Source organism: Erinaceus europaeus, chromosome 2, assembly GCF_950295315.1.
Source record: "Erinaceus europaeus chromosome 2, mEriEur2.1, whole genome shotgun sequence".
Lineage (NCBI taxonomy): Eukaryota > Metazoa > Chordata > Mammalia > Eulipotyphla > Erinaceidae > Erinaceus > Erinaceus europaeus.
The window spans coordinates 134915575-134933477 of record NC_080163.1 but is presented as its reverse complement, the minus strand read 5'-3'; the positions used below and the strand labels follow the sequence as shown (position 1 = coordinate 134933477).

The 17903-nt window shown below is 41.9% G+C and overlaps 1 protein-coding gene across 2 annotated transcripts in view; it reads left to right on the top strand.

The window, feature by feature from the left end:
• The window catches only part of PMFBP1 (polyamine modulated factor 1 binding protein 1), a 59586-nt gene that overhangs the window by 28022 nt on the left and 13661 nt on the right, over positions 1–17903 (top strand). For both annotated transcript variants that reach the window (XM_060185223.1, XM_060185222.1), the window contains 9 exons: positions 3857–4027; positions 5674–5784; positions 9636–9762; positions 10278–10435; positions 12065–12308; positions 13556–13733; positions 15513–15666; positions 16649–16816; positions 17063–17200. In XM_060185223.1, the coding sequence (XP_060041206.1) occupies positions 3857–4027; positions 5674–5784; positions 9636–9762; positions 10278–10435; positions 12065–12308; positions 13556–13733; positions 15513–15666; positions 16649–16816; positions 17063–17200 (1449 nt within the window). The remainder of the gene's footprint in view (positions 1–3856; positions 4028–5673; positions 5785–9635; positions 9763–10277; positions 10436–12064; positions 12309–13555; positions 13734–15512; positions 15667–16648; positions 16817–17062; positions 17201–17903) is intronic.

Genomic DNA, 17903 nt, shown 5'->3' with positions numbered 1-17903 from the left:
GTGGTGTTGTGATGAAATGCAGTCCCAATGAAAACCCTGGGCAACTGTTAAGGGATCTGGGGCTGGGCCAACCTTCAGAGCTGCCCAAAATTGGAAGGCAGGTCAGAGGAAGGCAATTGCTTTTTATACCTCCAAGTATATGTTCAGTGATTGGATGGATATTAACTGTACCTGAGGAGAGGCATGACCTTGGACAAAGCCATTTTCTTCAGACCAGTTAAGTTCCCAAAAGGACTGACAGTTCAAAGCTGCCTTGGGGCAGTAGTGCTACCAGGAAGGACATTATAGTGTCCACCTCTGTAATGTCAAGTATGAGCACTCTTCATAAGTGTATAAATCATTTGAGTTTCCATTTTATAAGTTACTTACTTAAATCCTTAACTTATTTTATTGGGCTGTTGGCATTATTATTATTATTACTATTATTATTATTAACTTGGAGGAGCTTCTTAAGATATTATAGGTAGGGAGTTGAGTGGTAGCACAACCAGAAAAGTGTACAAGTTACCAGGCACAAGGACCCAGGTTCAAGGCACCAGTCACCACCTGCAAGGGAGAAGCTTCATGAGCAGTGAAGCAATGCTGCAGATATCTCTGGTTCTTTCCTTATCTCTCTCTCTCTCTCTCTCTCTCTCTCTCTCTCTCTCACACACACACACACACATACACACACACACATATATATATACACACTCAATTTCTCTCCATCTCTATCCAATAAAGATAAACAAGCCTAAATTTAAGAAAAGACACTGGGGTGGTAGCACACTTTTTTCACAAGGATTAGACCAATTTACATTCTCATCAGCAGTGTATAAGTGTTCCTTTCTCCCCATATCCTTACCAATACTTGTTGTGTCTGGTCTTTTTATGTCTGATATTCTCACAGGTATAAAGTGACATCTCATTGTTGTCCTTATTTGCATTTCTCTGATAATTTGTCTGTTTGCCATCCACATCTCCTCTTTGGTGAAGATTCTGTTTATGTCCTCTCCCCATTTTTAATGGGTTTATTTTTATTGTTATTGTAGTTGCTGGATGAGTTCTTTATATATCGTGGTTATTAGCCTTTATCTGATATATGTCATGCAAAACTCTTCTCTTCTTTCTGTAGGGTGTCTTTCTGTTTTGGTGATGGTCGCCTGTGCTGGCAAGCACTTAATATAAACTATTGCTCTGAGAGTAAATTCAGGGGGTCAGATGATTGCATACCTAGTTAGGCATACATGTTACCATGCTCAAGGACCTGGGTTCAAGATCCTGGTTCTTACTTGCAGAAACTTCACAAGCAGTGAAGCAATACTGCAAGTCTCTCTCTCTCTCTCTCTCTCTCTCTCTCCCCTTCCTCTCTCAATTTCTCTGTCTCTATCAAAACATTAAAATTTTTAAAATGGGGGTAAATTCAAAGGACTATTTTCCCAGTAAAAGTCCAGATACAGTTTAAGTTAAAGGAGAAATATCATCCAAAAGAACTTGAGCATGTTAAGCAAGGTAAAACATGTATCACTGTGTTATGAGTCTTTTATGAATGTAAGACTTACTGACTCATGTTCTTGACAGAAATGTAAGTTTCCCCTGCAGGCAGAGAGGCTTGAGCAGTGAGTATAGACTGGGTCATGTGGGGAGTCCACCAACTGTGGGCCAAGCAGATGAACAGTGAAGTTCCTGCAGAGTATCCTTCCAGCTTGTGTCCTATGAGAGGATGGGGCAATCACCACAAGTAGGGAGACAGGAGCCAGTGATGCCTAGTCACTTAGAGGAGCCCACTGACTGTAAGCCCGTCAAGCAGATATGGGAATGAAGTTGAGTGGGGAGAGGGGCACAGAGGGGAGTCTGTTGGTTGACCAGAGGCTGCTTGTTCACATGGAGGAGCCTGCTTAGTGCAGGCAACACTGGGCCTCTCAAAGGAACCCCTGGCTATGGGATCAGCAGGTGGAAAGGGGAGCATGTGCCAGGACACATAGGGGAGCCAGTGGGGGTAGAGGTGGTCCATAGGCTGACTACAAGGCGCAGCATGGGCCCGTACTGTTGGGCAGAGGTTTGAGCAATGGGAATAGGCAATGAGGGGATGCTCAGAGATAATACAGGCTGGGGGCAACAGAAGCCAATGGGCCTGGCAGAAAATACTATAAGCTGTGCCTTGGTGGTACTGATAAAGGCAAAACTAAGTGGAGCAGAACAGAAACCACAGAGTACCAATGCTCAGGAAGTTCTGAGCTTTAGTTAGCCCAATAGCACTGAAAATCCAAAAGGACTGGATGTCAGTAGCCCTGGGTCCTTAATTCAAGGGCACCATTCCCTGTACAGCCCAGATCAGTACCTATTTTGCAGTTCTCCTTGTCCAATCAGAACCTGGGTTCTGGTTCTGTGTTTCTCTCCCTCTGCTTTCAGGCTCCAGGTAATCCAAGGACTATTTCTATGGCTGCTTGAGCAATTCTGTGGTTTTGCATAGCTTATAGTTTTTTGTTGCTGTGTTTTCAAAGTAGAAAATAATCCTGGAGCTGATCATATTGTGGCCAGAAGTCACTGTTTTCTTTTATGAAGAAAGCCATGACTCACAATCATGAACACAAGCTTTTATCACATAGATCTAAGGATTTTTCTTTTTTTTTAATTTTTTTTATTTAAGAAAGGATTAATTAACAAAACCATAGGGTAGGAGGGGTACAACTCCACACAATTCCCACCACCCAATCTCCATATCCCACCCCCTCCCCTGATAGCTTTCCCATTCTCTATCCCTCTGGGAGCATGGACCCAGGGTCATTGAGGGTTGCAGAAGGTAGAAGGTCTGGCTTCTGTAATTGCTTCCCCGCTGAACATGGGCGTTGACTGGTTGGTCCATACTCCCAGTCTGCCTCTCTCTTTTCCTAGTAGGGTGTGTCTCTGGGGAAGCTGAGCTCCAGGACACATTGGTGGGGTCTTCAATCCAGGGAAGCCTGGCTAGCATCCTGGTGGCATCTGGAACCTGGTGATTGAAAAGAGAGTTAACATATGAAGCCAAACAAATTGTTGAGCAATCATGGACCCAAAGCTTGGAATAGTGGAGAGGAAGTATTAGGGAGGTACTCACTGCAAACTCTAGTGTACTTCTGCTTTCAGGTATATATTTTGCAGTAGTTTATGGATACGTGTGAACATAAGCTCTCTCTCACAGAAACTGGTGTATATCTAGGTTTTGGGACTTTGTTAGAAAGTGAACCACCGGGAGTCGGGCTGTAGCACAGCGGGCTAAGCGCAGGTGGCGCAAAGCACAAAGACCAGCATAAGGATCCCGGTTCGAACCCCGGCTCCCCACCTGCAGGGGAGTCGCTTCACAGGCGGTGAAGCAGGTCTGCAGGTGTCTATCTTTCTCTCCTCCTCTCTGTCTTCCCCTCCCTCTCTCCATTTCTCTCTGTCCTATCCAACAACAACAACAACAACAATAATAACTACAACAATAAAACAACAAGGGCAACAAAAGAGAAAAAATAAATAAAATAAATATAAAAGAAAGTGAACCACCTGAGATGAAATTAGAGTGTACTATAAAAGGAAAGGTCTCACCCGAGTAATGAAGCTGAAGGGTTGTCATTCCACACGTGAAGTCTCTGGACACAGTCTGAGGTGAAGCATGTTGAGGTGGCAATCGTTGCATTGGTTAGGTTGTGATCGGCGGATGCAATATTATTTGATATGGATTGGGAGAGGCATACGGGAAAGTGGGCCCTATCCAAGGGTTCCAGGACTGGGGGAAGTAGGGGATCTATAGTGGAGATGCGAGGTTCCTGCTGTGATCTAAGGATTTTTCTATACTTATCCCTTTCGATGTTAAATTCAAAAAATATTAACAAAACCCTGCTATCCTTTTCAAAAGGAGCCTGAGAACAAGGGTGATCATTCAAAGGTGCGTTTATACACTTCTACCTGTATGATTCAAGACCATCAAGAGACTCTGAAACGACTGTCTGAAGTCTGGCAAAAGGTCTCAGAACAGGATGACCTAGTCCAAGAACTTCGAAATAAACTAGCCTGCAGTAACGCTTTGGTACGTACCTTCTTCTAGAGCATTTTTCTGAGTGATTCAAAATAGAAAAGGGGAAATGAAATCACTTAAATCAATCATTTTCACCTAGAGTTCTCATCCTTATTGGGAAAGCAGGCCCATAAGGGGGGAAAAGGCAAATATATATAAATATAGACAGTTAAAGAATAGTAGTTAACCCGTATCTGCAACCTTGAGAGAACACTGTAGCTTCCAATGGAGGGAATGGGAACACAGAACTCTCATAGTGAGAATGGTGTGGAATTATACCCCTGTTATCTCATAATTTTATAAGTCAACTTATAAGTCACTAATAAAATTTTAAAAATAGGAACCATAAAGTAGGAATAGAGCAGGCGAGAATAGGGGTTTTAGGGTGGTAAGCTAGGAAGTCAGGGCCAGGCAGTGGCACAACCAGTTAAACATACATAGTACTATGCATGCTTAAGGACCCATGCAAGAACCAGAGTCGGAGACTCTACTTCACAAGCAGTGAAGCAGGTCTGCAGGTGTCTGTCTCCCTCTCCCCCCCCCATCTTGCCCTCCCCTCTCAATTTCTTTCTGTCTTATAGAATAAAATTGAAAGAGAGAGAGAGTGGCTACCTGGAGTGGTGGGTTCTTAGTGCCAGCACCAAACCTCAGCAATAACCCTGGAAGAAAAAAAAAAATGGATAAGAAGAGAAAGAGGAAGAGGAGGGGGAGGAGGAGGGGGAGAAGGAGGAAGAGGAAGTTAGGAAGTCTATTTTAGGTATGTTCCTAGGAGCCCATAATTTTAGTAATTTTTGCTTGAGCTTGATAGTTAACATGGAGGTGGACTAAAAATATTTTCTGGGAAGATGATATCAGAATTAGAAATAGGGCTAGAAAGCTGGATTAGGACAGAGAGTAGCTCCCAAACTTGAAGAGAATATATAAGTACAATTAGCTGTTTAGCACATAAATCTGTTTAGCACATAAACCCAGGGCCCATATATATATATTCCCATTTAGCACAAGAGCCTGTGTGTTCTCTGAGTCCCTGTCAATCTGAGCTCACAGTCCATGGTCACAGCTGGAGACATTCTAGGCCGCACTCATTTCAGGACCAGTCTTCCTCAAGTGGCAGAGTAAACTGACCCAGGCTCCTTTCAGAAATTGGGGCAGTCCTTACCACTACTACTTTATAGTGAGGTGGCCCAGAATTTATTATCCTTATTTTCAGTACATGGATATTAATTGATTTTCATCAAACAAAGACAAAAATGTTATGTTTTTTAAGTTTCAAAAAGTGTACACATATACTCACCCATTTCATAAAAACTTCCTTGTTTGACTCTTAAGCTTTGAATTCCATTCTCTGTTACATTAGTTACATTTTCCCACCACAGCTTCCTGAGAACCTTCTTTCTGCCTCACAAACCACACACAGGATCATGAGAGAGTCCAAAATGTGGTCTCTTCCAGACTTAGGACTATCTGTGCCTTGGGGAAATGTAATATAAGGTTGAGAACATAATTTCTTCCCTGTACCAGGCCCACAGGAAATGTATTATGTACTATATAATGTTACAACAAACTTTAGCTGACAAATGGAACACCCCACAAAAGGAGCACAAAAACAAGCTCATTACACAGATCATTCAGCATATCTAACTTATGCTTGGTTTCAGGTCCTAGAGCGTGAAGAGGCTTTGATAAAATTACGGGCAGACTTTGCTTCCTATACAGCCACCCACAGACATCCTCCTAGCTCCTCAGAAGATTGTGAAGACATCAAAACGGTAGGAAGTTTTCGCTTAGTTATTCCTAGTGCAAATTAGCCAAGTTGAGTTTGATTCTAAATATTCTTAATTATTTTTTTCTTTTCTACCAGACTTATCTCTGGGGATTCACAGTTACACCATTCCCAGCAGCCAACTTAGTTTCTTCTTTTTTATTTATTTATTTATTATATCAGGTGGAAGACATGCGCACAACCCAGGTTTAAGCCCAGTCCCTTCCTACTGAAGGAAACTTTTTGAAGGAAGCTTTGCTGTTGTAGCCTTTCTCCCCCCCCTTCCTCTCCTCCACCCCACTCCATCCACCCCAGCCTTATTCTTTGTATCTGAAAAAGTCATCAAGGGACAGTGAAGCCCCAGAGATAACAAAAGATAAAAAATATGTAGTGGCGATATGAAAAAATGAAATAAAAAATGCTCCAAATCATTGATTGTCAGAGAAATGCAAATAAATACAACAGTGAGATACCACTTCATTACTGTAAGAATGTCATACATCAGAAAACGTAGCAGTAACAAATGCTGGAGAGTTTGTGGGGACAAAGGAACCCTCCTGCACTGCTCGTGGGAATGTCAATTGGTCCAACCCCTGTGGAGAGCAGTGTGGAGAACTCTCAGAAGGCTAGAAGTGGATCTACCCTATGACCCTGCAATTCCTCTCCTGGGGATATACATACCCATCCAAAAAGATTTGTTTATATCTATGTTCATAGCAGCACAATTTATTTTTTAATTAATTTCTTTATTGGGGAATTAGTGTTTTACATTCAACAGTAAATACAATAGTTTGTACATGCATAACATTCCCCAGTTTCCCATTTAACAATACAACCCCCACTAGGTCATTTATCATCCTTCATGAACTTGTATTCTCCCCACCCACCCACCCCAGTCTTTTACTTTGGTGCGATACGCCAATTCCATTTCAGGTTCTACTGTGTTTTCGTTTCTGATCTTGTTTCTCAACTTCTGCCTAAGAGTGAGATCATCCCATATTCATCCTTCCGTTTCTGACTTACTTCACATAACATGAATTTTTCAAGGTCCATCCAAGATCGGCTGAAAACGGTGAAGTCACCATTGTTTATAGCTGAGTAGTATTCCATTGTGTATACAGACCACAAAGCAGCACAATTTATAATAGCCAAAACCTGGAAGCAATTCATTTGTACAACAACAGATGAGTGGCTGAGTAAATAGTGGTATATATGCACAATGAAATACTACTCAGCTATTAAAAATAGTGAATTCACCTGATTTACCCAATCTTGGATAGAGCTTGAACTGAGATAAGTCAGAAACAAAAGGATGAATATGGGATGATCTCACTCTTAAAATGAAGTTGAAAAACAAGATCAGAATGGAAAACACTAAGCAGGACTTGGACTGGAGTTGGTGTACTGCATCAAAGTAAAAGATTCTGGGGTGGGACAGGGAAGGTTCAGGACCTGGAACATAATGGCAGAGGAGGACTTAATGGGGGTTGTATTGTTATGTGGAAATATTATACATGTACAAACTATTGCATTTTATTACTTTCTACTGTAAAACATTAACCCCCATATATATATTGGCATGAGGCAGGCAGATGGCTCGCCCAGTAGAATGCACACATTTCCATGCTTAAAAACCCAGGTCCAAGATTCAGGCTACCATATGGAAGTACCTACAAGGAGGAAGTTTCATGGGTCATAGGCAGTGCTGTGGAGTCTATCCTTCTCTCTATATCTATGTCTCTTTCCCTCTCTATCTCTCTGTCTCTCACTTTCTATCTAGAGGAAAGGGGGGAATAGGCCTCAAAGTGGTGGAGTCATGTAGGTAACAAGCCCCAGTGAAACCCTGGCGGAAAGAAAGGAAGAAAAAGAAAGAAAAAAAACAAAGAAAGGAGGGAAGGAAGGAAGGGAAAAGGAAAAGGGAAGGGAAGGTAAAAGAATAGAAAAAAGAAAGGGGGTGGGTGGGTAGAGGAAATACAGGTCCAAGAAGGAGTCAGAGGACCTAGTGGGGGTTGTAATGTTATATGGGAAACTGGGGAATGTTATGCATGTACAAACTATTGTACTTACTGTTGAATGTAAAACATTAATTCCCCAATTTAAAAAAAAATAGAAAAAAAAAAAAACAGAACAACCAAAAAAAAAGAAAAAAGGAAGGGAAGGAAAGGAAGGAAGGGGGAAGAAAAGAGAAAGGCAAGGGAAGGAGAGATGGAGGAAAGGATGGCAGAGAGTAAACAATACAAACAAGCTTTCTTTTTTTTTAATTTCTTTATTGGGGAATTAATGTTTTACCTTTGACAGTAAATACAATATTTTGTACATGCATAACATTTCCCAGTTTTCCATATAACAATACAACCCCTACTAGGTCCTCTGTCATCCTTCATGGACCTGTATTCTCTCCCCCCCCCCCCCACCCCAGAGTCTTTTACTTTGGTGCAATACGCCAATTCCAGTTCAAGTTCTACTTGTGTTTTCTCTTCTGATCTTGTTTTTCAGCTTCTTTTTTTTTTAATTTATTTCTTTATTGGGGAATTAATGTTTTACATTCAACAGTAAATACAATAGTTTGTACATGCATAACATTCCCCAGATTCCCATATAACAATACAACCCCCACTAGGTCCTCTGAATCCTTCTTGGACCTGTATTCTCCCCACCCACCCACCCCAGAGTCTTTTACTTTGGTGCAATACGCCAATTCCATTTCAGGTTCTACCTGTGTTTTCTTTTCTGGTCTACAAACAAGCTTTCTAAGGAGTTCTTTGATGGATGAGTAGTGAGTCTTCTCTCTCTCACTCTTTTTTTTCCCTTCTGCCACCAGGGTTATCACTGGGGCTCAATGGCCAGAACTATGACTCCACTGCTCCTGGCAGCCAATTTTGTCCTTTTCTTTCCCCCTAATTTTTTTTTTATTTTTTACAAAATGGAAACATTGACAAGACCATAGGATAATAAGGGCACATTTCCACACATTGCCTACCCCCAGAGCTCCATATCCAATCTCCTCCCTTGATAGCTTCCCTTTTCTTTTTTTTTTTTTAATTTCTTTATTGGGGAGTTAATGTTTTACATTCAACAGTAAATACAATAGTTTGTACATGCATAACATTTCCCAGTTTTCCATATAATCCAATACAACCCTCACTAGGTCCTCTGTCATCCAACAAAGGAAACAAAAGGGAAAATAAATCAATAAATATTTTTTAAAAAGAAATAATAAAAAGGGCTCTTTGATATCTCAAAACTGAAACTCTATCCCCACTAAGTACTAATTCCCTCTGTTTACAATCCATGTTTTAAAATGATACAGACTCCCAAGAGAAAAAAAAAAAACAGAATATACTTCCTCCTGCCATTTTTTCATTTTTTTTAGATTTTTTAATATTTATTTATTTCCTTTTTGTTGTCCTTGCTTTTATTGTTGTTATAGTTATTATTATTGTTGATGTCATCATTGTTGGATAGGACAGAGAGAAATGGAGAGAGGAGGGGAAGACAGAGAGGGGGAGCGAACCCCTTCAGGTGGGGAGCTGGGGGCTCAAACCGGGATCCTTAATGCCGGTCCTTGCACTTTGCGCACTTCGGCACTTAACCCAATGTGCTACTGCCCGACTCCCCCTCCTGCCATTTTTATATATCCTATCTAAAGCCTTTATGTTCCTGGATATTCTATTACAAATGCAACTAGCCACATCATAGTTCATGCTTTCTTCTGCCTACTCAGCTAATGTAACGGTGCCTGTGCCTTTGAGTCTTCATTGCCCATACCCAGGTCAGAGGTTAGTTTCCTGTATTTCTCCAGCTGTCCTTCTGTCTACACTGCAACTCATCCTTCCTGCTCCTCTTCTGTCCACCCAGATACTAAAGCACTTGCAGGAGCAGAAAGACAGCCAGTGCCTGCACGTGGAGGAGTACCAGAACCTTGTGAAGGACCTGCGCATGGAGCTAGAAACTGTGTCAGAACAGAAGAAAAACATCATGAAAGGTAAACTCTGAGTTGGCAGGCTACAGCAGAGAGACTAGAAAGTCAAAGAACCCATCTTCTTTTATTTTTAAAATGATTTTTTTTAATATTTATTTATTTATTTTTCCTTTTGTTGCCCTTGTTTTTTATTATTGTTGTAACTGATGTTGTCATTGTTGGATAGGACAGAGAGAAATGGAGAGAGGAGGGGAAGAGAAAAAGAGACACCTGCAGACCTGCTTCACTGCCTGTGAAGCAACTCCCCTGCAGGTGGGGAGCCGGGGGCTTGAACCAGGATCCTTAAGCCAATCCTTGCCCTTAGTGCCACTTGTGCTTAACCTGCTATGCTGTCGCCCAACTCCCAATTTTTTTTTTAACCAGAGCACTGCTCATCTCTGGTTAATGGTGGTACAGGGGATTGAACCTGGGATTTTGGAGCCTCAGGCATGAAAGGTCCTTTGCATAACCATTATGCTACCTACCACTGAAAGAACCCATCTTCTGAGCAAGGAGCTCTCTGTCTGGTCCCATTGCAGACATGATGAAAATGGAGCTGGATCTGCATGGGCTGCGTGAGGAGACAACAGCCCACATGGAAAGGAAGGATAAGGAAGTCACCTTTCTGCAACGACGGCTGCAGGAGCTGCAGATCCAGTTCACGGAGACCCAAAAGCTTGGTTTGAAGAAAGACAAGGTAAGGTGAGGAGCTTTCTTATTGGCTCCACCAAATAGGGCAGGTGTGAGGCTAGGCTTAGGTGAAAGTTTAAAGTGAAAGCTTAGGTGAAAGCCTAAGAAACCTCAATGGCTACTACCTACTATGGACTATTCATACCCAGAGACAATTCTGAGTATTTCTTTGGTATTTCTGCACCAGAGGTCCCAGATTCAACCCTCACACCAGAAGCCAGAGTTGAGAAATTCCCCACAGGGGAGAGAGGGGTGGGGAAAGAGACAGAGAGAGAGAGATAGAGAGAGAACAAAGAGAGAGAGAGAGAGAGAGAGGAAACAGAGAGAATGAATACACTTATTCAGGAAGTTTAAATCAAGAAATTGGTGACTGGAGAAGTGGCACAATGGATAAAGCATTGGACTCTCAAGTGTGAGGTTCAGAGTTCAATTCTTGGCATTGTATGTGCCACAGTAATGCTCCAGTTCTCTCTCCTTCTCCACCACCTTCCCTCTCTCTGTCTTTAAAAAATAGAGAGATGCGCAAGGACCGGCATAAGGATCCCGGTTCCAACCCCCGGCTCCCCACCTGCAGGGGAGTTGCTTCACAAGTGGTGAAGCAGGTCTGTAGGTGTCTTTCTCTCTCTTCCCCTCTCTGTCTTCCCCTCCTCTCTCCATTTCTCTCTGTGCTATTCAACAAGTGATGACAACAGGAATAAGTGCAACAATAAAACAAGGGCAACAAAAGGGAATAAGTAAATAAATATTTTTTAAAAGAAAAAAAATAGAGAGATAGGGGTCAGTAAGTGGCACAATTAGTTGAATGCACATGCTATCGTGATCAAGGACCAGGGTTCAAACCCCCAGTTCCCACCTGCAGAGGGGAGTTGCTTGAGCAGTGAAGGAATGCTGCAAGTGTCTCTCTTTTTTCTCTCTCCTCTATCTCTTCTTCCCTTTTCAATTTATCTCTGTCCTATCAAAGAATAAATACATCTTTTTAAAAAAAGCCAACCAAAAAAAGGATTAAAAAAAAAAAAAGATTGATGCTATAAGAAAAAGGTTCTGGGGGCCGGGCAGTGGCGCAGAGGGTTAAGCGCAAGTGGTGCAAAGCGCAGGGACCGGCGTAAGGATCCCGGTTCGAGCCCCCGGCTCCCCACCTGCAGGGGAGTCGCTTCACAGGCGGTGGAGCAGGTCTGCAGGTGTCTATCTTTCTCTCCCCTTCTCTGTCTTCCCCTCCTCTCTCCATTTCTCTCTGTCCTATCCAACAACGAACTGCGTCAACAAGGGCAATAATAATAGCCACAGCGAAGCTACAACAAGGGCAACAAAAGGGGGAAATAAATGGCCTCCAAGAGCGGTGGATTCATGGTGCAGGCACCGAGCCCAGCAATAACCCTGGAGGAGGAAAAAAAAAAAAAGAGAGAAAGGTTCTTCCCCAGCCCCACAAACTAGAAAGTTTTGACATTTATATTGTTCCCTTATGGTTTGGTTTACACTTGGTAGTGAAATAAAATTCTCAGAGAAATAACTGACTTTTCCCTGCTTCTGTTCACACCTTTATCATTCCCTCTCTCCTTTTTCGACCTCTGAATGCATTCTCTTTGGCACAGTTTTCACTGCAGGCCTTTCTCAGCATTATCACTTTTGCTTTCCTCAGCTCCTCCAGGAGAAAGATGAGATGCTGCACCAACTAGAGAAGGAACTGGCACATATTCAGAACACCCTCATGAAAAAGGAGATGGAGTTGGAGAAGAATCAACAAATGACAACAGATCTAGAAAACACTGTCCAGGAGGAAAAGCAGGATAAGAGCAAGATGGCAGAGTGTGAGAACCTAAAAGCTGAGGTCCAGAAGTTGAAGGAATCTCTGGAGGAAGCCCAGCAGCAACAGAGGCTGGCTGGTGAGGTCCTGCAAGCACTGCTCCAGCATAGGGACTCCAACAGCCTCTTTCTCCCTCCAAATGCCTTTCCTTCATGCCCCTTTCCTGCTCAGAGCTTCTCAAGATCTAGCCTGATGACTCTCAGTAGTTGACTGCCTTCTTCCATTGCTTCACTGACCCACAACTTTCCTTTCTCTCTGAAGCTTCCACTACATAGCAGATATTTTCAGATATTTTGGTTTGGAGAAGTGGACTTCTTACTACACACAGTCAGTTTTCTCAACACTCCTAAATGAAAATCCTGTCAGAGTGGACGAGACTCTGCTCCTTGCTCCTTTGCACCTCATCCCCCTCCATTGTCTCTGGAACCTCCATCACACAGTTCACAGTTTTCTTGCCTGCCTTTTCATTCCCTCTATCCTTTTTTTTTTTTCCGTCTGCACACCTTCTCTTTGGCATAGTTTGCATTACAGATTGTATTCTTGCTGGTCCCTCTCCATCCCTCTAAAACACACACACACACAGCCTCTCCTCCATAGTCCATCTCCAACTATTCCTGCCCACATCATTCTTCCTTCCTGTGTTCATGGTGCAAGTTGAGCATTACAGTATTTTCTATGTCACAAAGACTGGTTATTATGTCCTCTCTAGAATGGGGGCTAAGCAGTGGTTCACTCAGTTAAGTGCACTTATCACCATGTGCAAGGTGATATGTGGGTTCAAGCCCCGCCTCACCACCTGCAGGGAGGATGCTTCATGAGCATTGAAGCAGGTCTGCAGATATCTTTCTTTCTCTCTCCCTCTCTATCTCTCCTTCTCTATCAACTTCTCTCTGTCCTGTCAAAAATAAAGTAGAAAGGAAAAAAAATAGAAAAATTGGTCACCAGGAGCCATGGATTTGTAGTGCCAGCACCGAGCCCCTGCCATAACCCTAGTGGCAATTAAAAAAAAATAGAATCTACATTCCATGAGGGCCAGGATTTATCCCCAATGACAGAATGAGTCACAAAGAGATACTGGCCAATTTCTATAATTTTGTTTAATCAAGAAGAAATCTGTAGCCGGGGTGTAGTTAAAAACAGACCTTCTAAAAGAGCTCCTCAGGAGGTAGAACAAAATGAAGAGAAATGAGTGCAAATTAGATACTGAAGTAGGCTACAGAAATGAAATAATAGACTTTGTACCTGGTTGTCACTGAGGGAGCCTGATCTCATACATTTTTCCTTCTCACATAGATGTGCTTCTGACATTTCTCCTATCTTCTGCAGCTCAGCAAGCAACCCAATACAAAGAGGAGGCCACATTGGCAAAAACTAACCTGGAGGAAGCCAGAAACAACCTTCAGATAGAGAAAGAGAAGGCAAGTGTCATCCCAGATCTACAGAGAGAACTTAAGAAACTGCAGAAGGATTTCTCAGTAGCTGAAGAGGAACTTCAAAACAGCAGGTACTACAGGTTCACCCCATGGCAGAGACACAGTCAGGCCTGCTGCATGGCACAGTCCCCAGCAGGCTAAGACTGACTGCAAAGTGGAAAGTCCTGGACTAAACTGAAGCTATTCATCCTCTTGTTTCCAATTACATTGATAATTTGAGGATTTATTGGCTATATTGAAAATACACAACTATTACCTGAGGACAATGGCAGAGGCGAAGTCACGTCTGCTGTATGGCACAGCCCCCAGCAGGCTAGGACTACCTGCAAAGCGGGAAGTCCTAAGACTGAACTGAAGCTATTCATCCTTACATTGATAATTTGAGGACTTATCGGCTATATTGAAAATACACAAATTATACCTAGAAACAATAAAAAGAGATCCCCAGGGGAAGTACACAGTGACAACAATCATGGCAGTGAGTGTGACAAGACTAAAAATGGCCTAGGAGCTGAAGCTGCTGTACCCATTGAAAGGCTTTCAGAAAAAGAGCTATTTGACACCACTACAGCTTCGCTATTAGCTGGACTCAGATCACAAGCCAGAATTATAGGTGGCTTATAGTTTGAGTGGCAGACTGTGGTCTCCACCTAAATATATAGAGGCCCTATAGCTTATCTTCACCCACAGACCCTCTGCTTCCATTTATAGGTATTTACGATTAATATAGAGGTTGTGTAGTTAGATAGCTATGTAAGGGTTAATGGGTAGAAGTTAGCAAACTTTCATAAAGGCGAAAGTAAATTTTCTTATATGCAAAGATTAGCCAGAGGAGAGCCCCTATGGTGTGTGCTTACTTTTTACAGCACAAGATTTCTTTAGGTAGACAGCTTACTAGATATTACAAAAGACTTGGTTTAGACCCATCCAAGAATAGGTTAAGAAGAAAAATTATTAGATTTAGTTCCAAGGAGAAATGTTGATTCAAACAAGAAGGTCAGAACAGGGAGATGGTCACAACACAGATGGTAATTTCAGGGGAACTTTCAAGGGAAGATTTAGGCTACCCCAGACCAAGGGAACTTTCAAGAGGAGATTGGGAATACCCCAGACGGGGAGTCAAGCGGCAGCACAGCAGGTTAAGCACAGTGGTGCAAAGCGCAAGGACCAGCTTAAGGATCCCGGTTGGATCCCCTGGCTCCCCACCTGCAGGGGAGTAAGTCCCTTCTCAGGCAGTGAAGCAGGTCTGCAGGTGTCTATCTCTCTCAACTCCTCTCTGTCTTCCCCTCCTCTCTCCATTTCTCTCTGTCCTATTCAACAACGATGACATCAATAACAACAACAATAATAACTACAACAATTAAAAAAAAACAAGGGCAACAAAAGGAAATAAATAAATAAATATTTTTAAAAGGAATGCCCCAGACCTAGAGAACTTTCTAAGGAAAACATACCTATAAGAATAATAATGTTGTTTAAGATAAGATTATCCTTGATGTTAATAAAAACAATCTTGCATGATGTCATCTGTATCTTTTATGTTAATGATAACAATCTTACATGATGTCAACTATATCCAGGTAAAAATTGTTTAAAAATAAACCTCTGCAGACAGAGGACAGAGGCACTTCTCTCCTGCACCTAAAGCAGCTGGTGTGTCTCTCATTTCATTTCTTGCTGACTCCTCCTTTCCTTCAGAGACCTTTAATTACTTCAGCCGGGGCCAGCTGCTGGCAACCCCAAGAGAGAGATTCTCTCCCTTCTGCCTCTGCAGGGCCACTATGGATAGCAAACCCTGAGAGGTCAATTTACAGAGGTCTCTCCTCCTGTGGTTTTCTATTTTGCTTTAGGAAACGAGTTGAGGAGCTGTCTTCAGAACTCCGAGAGGCCCTGATGAATCTTGAGTTTTCAGAAAAGGAAAAGAAAAACCTTCAGAAGAACTTGACTGAGCAGGATATAAAGCTGAATGAGCTACAAGATCAAATAAAACTCGTTCAGCAGCAGGTATGAAGGACAAGGAAGTAACCAGTTCAAACACTGATCTGCTTAAGTCTTCACTTGAGAAAAGACCCCCATCAATCCAATGCAAAATATTCGTCCAGACTTTGTATAAAAGTGTTAAGCATATCACTTAATTATTTTATCCAGATTCACAAACTACCCTTATCAACCCCACTAAACTGAGTTATCCTTTTTTGTACTTATCTTTTCATTTTTGAAACACTGACACTTCGTGCCACCATTCCCAGGCAGGTTATTTTTCCCCCATCCTTTGTATTATTTCAGATAGAAACAAAATGGGACAAAGAGAAAACCAGAGAAAGAGGGAGTGATACCACAGCACTGCTTCACAATCTGTGGAGTTCCACCCATTGCTGTGGTTCTCCCATGGGGGGCTGGAACTCAAACCCAAGCCTTCACTGATAGTAAGGCACAAGCCCCACTGGGTAAGCTATATCCCTACCCCTTTTGAGTTTTTTTTTATTTTTTAATTATTATTATTCGTGTCCCATTTCACCCCCCCAACCCCCACCCCAGGAAGCCGAATGTCCACCCTTCCCCTCACCACAAGGTTTTTCTAAAAATTGTGATTACCTCATTGGTTGGGGTTAATGTTTTATAGAATAATTGTAGGTACATGAGTTTCTAAGATTTTTTTAACTGCATTCAAAGAGATTTTATATGGAAAGATTTAGTAAGTGGGAGAGAAGATTGATGCTATGGAAACAATAATAAATACAAATAATAAAATAAGTTGACATGTCTAATTGAACTAAGAAAAAGTTTACTAAACTTTTATAAGTTTACTAAAAGGGAAACTTTCAAAGTATATTGCTAAATAAAATAGAATCCCCCCCCCCCATTTATTTCTGTCATCCCTTACATACAATTTCCTAGATTTTCTTTTTCTTTTAAAAATATACAGTTTAAGTCCAACTTTCTGTCCAGTCTTGTCATTTTGTTTTGTTTTGTTTTGTTTTTTCAGCACAGAGAGCAAGCATCCGCCATCAACAAACTAGAATACGAGCTTCAGGAGGCAACAAGTTCACTAGAAAAGAAACAGGAACAGTTGAAAAAGAGCAAAGAGAAGGAGAAGATGCTAGAAAAAGAGCTTGAAGAAGTCCAAGAAAGTGAGAAAAAGAAAGAAAAAATGGTGAGAGGAAAGTTTGGGAAAAGTCAGGATCATGAACTCAGTTCCAGACGTGAATTCAGCTGGGGAAGCTATGAGTTCTTAGACCTCAGCAGAGAATGGCGGGAGAGGGGGAAAGACAAGTGGGGAAAGAGCCAGTCTCAAATGTGACAGGGCACCAAATAGAGCTGTGGGTGAGAGAAGGGGCAGGCTTTTGTAGGAGTCTAGGGATGACATCCTTCTATGCTTTGTTCTTTATTGGGGGAACAGTTAAAGGAGAATATGAGGATGGTGGAGGAGGAAAATGAGAAAATGAAAGCGCAGTTAACACAAACTTCATCACAACTTGATTCCTCCTTCTGTAAAATCAACTCCTCCCAGCAAATCATCCAGGATCTGAATAATGAGGTGAGTAGAAAGAAACATCTCAACAAGATGAGAAACTTGCACCTTGCCACCCTTAACCTAAAGCTAGCACCTGTCTCCCTCTGCCAGAAAATGTTTCTTCCACATATGGCTGATCATATCCAGTGTCTGCTGGAGCTCCCAAACTTTGGCCTCAGTCTTCCAATGTTGGAGCTCCAGTTGCACAGTCAGTTAGCGTTAGCGCAAGGTACTTATACAGTCTTCCAATGTTACGTTTTTAGACCAGTGTTGAGTGAATACATTGTTTGGGGAAGAAATTTAGAACATTTCTAAAAAAGAATCCCAAAGTACAAAAGGGAGAGGACAGTGAAAGGGAAACAACTATTTTTTCATTATACAAATGAAAATGACAGAAAAACAAGAAATGGCATCTAACATACCTTGGTAGTTAATTGAATTCAGTCATCATTGATTGCCTGTCTACTTAAGTTCATTGCATGTCTTTCATCTGCTTTATTCCCAAAATGTATACATTATTATGATTTTTGGTTTACAAAGGAAAGAAAGGCTGAGGCTCAAAGTGACTAATTATAATTGATGTGCTGAACCAGTATTTAAACCTGGATCATCTGGCTCTAATACCTAACTTCTTTCTCCTTCAGCATGAAAGGCAATTATTTCCCTTATTTTAACAAATTCCATCTTTCTGCACAAGAGATAAATATAGCATCTTGATAGGCAGTCT